A 1,145-nucleotide genomic window follows, 5' to 3' on the forward strand; every position below is an offset into this window, starting at 1 on the left:
TCTGTGACGGACAGATGGTGAAGAGAAAGGAGGAGGGGGGGGGGGGGGGGGGGGGAGAAAAAAGAAAAGAGAGAGAGAGAGAGACAATAACAAAAAGTCCAGATTTCATCAGGGTGTAAAACAGGGCTTCTGGAAAGAGACATAAGTTAAACAACTGCTATGTTCCACACCCTGAGATAAAAGGATCCATGCATTCAGTAGCACTGGTAACCTGTTTTGGGTTGAACAGCTTCTGCTTAACATTACTGTAACCAATACTCAAAAAAACACAAAACAAAACAAGCATGATTTTGGCTGCCCAGCAGGCTGCAGTGACTGAAAGAGACCAGAACATGCTGTGTGGCCTGTGCCAGGCTTTAGACTCAGAAACTAGGCAAAAAGAAGCCATTGTACCTTGGAAGTGGCCATGGCACTGGCTGTCGGCAGTGCTCCAGAGCCGCGCAGTGCCATCCTCACTACCCGTGAGCAGGCGCTGCCCATCCGGGCTCAGGCTCAGCCAGTTGATGCCTCCTTGGTGATCTGTGCAGACCTTCACAGCTGAGCCACTGTTCCCCATCCTGCTGGTCCCAGCGAAGGCAGAGGCTGCGGGTCAGATCATAGGCAGACCGTGCTCTGGGCCTCCAGCCGTCTCCCACCGACCAACTTCAGCCATTACCTCAGCTCTGAAAAATCATCAGGGTAGTCCAGACTCCTGCACAGGGACACAGAGGAGGAAGAGGAGGGCACATTAAATCATTTCATCTCCCCCGTGGATACATCACTTTCTCAGTCAGGATGAGCTGAAGCCATCGAGTGCCCCTTTCTCCACAGGAACCGAAGCCCTACCGCGGAAGACAGCCTTTCAACCACACGCTCACTGGTGTGCCTTCTCCATGGGCACAGAGGTACATCCAGCCCCTTGGACAGGACCCAACCTGGACGGCGGCGGTACCGCTACCTGGTGCCCTGCGCTGAGGCTGCCAGCACGCTGCTTCTTTTCAAGCAATCTCAAGGCTAACTTGGGGCACGCTAAAGAGGCGACGCCTCCGAAAGAGGGAAGCCCAGCCTCAGGCGGCCCCCAGCGCCCCGAGGGGCCGCATGCCCCCTCCCCCGGCCGCCGCGGGATCACCTCAGCGGCCCCCAGCCCTCCCCGCCCCGGGCTGCCG

The 1,145-nt window shown here is 56.9% G+C and overlaps 1 protein-coding gene across 1 annotated transcript in view; it reads right to left on the reverse strand.

Annotated features, from left to right (window-relative positions):
* The window catches only part of WDR86 (WD repeat domain 86), a 22,571-nt gene extending 22,015 nt beyond the window's left edge, over positions 1-556 (reverse strand). Inside the window, exon 1 of the mRNA XM_009287799.2 lies at positions 394-556. Within this exon, the coding sequence (XP_009286074.1) occupies positions 394-556 (163 nt within the window). The remainder of the gene's footprint in view (positions 1-393) is intronic.
* Between the last annotated feature and the right edge of the window lie 589 nt (positions 557-1,145).

The sequence above is a fragment of the Aptenodytes forsteri genome, unplaced genomic scaffold (genome assembly GCF_000699145.1).
Source record: "Aptenodytes forsteri isolate BGI_AS27 unplaced genomic scaffold, ASM69914v1 Scaffold296, whole genome shotgun sequence".
NCBI classification, from domain to species: Eukaryota; Metazoa; Chordata; class Aves; order Sphenisciformes; family Spheniscidae; genus Aptenodytes; species Aptenodytes forsteri.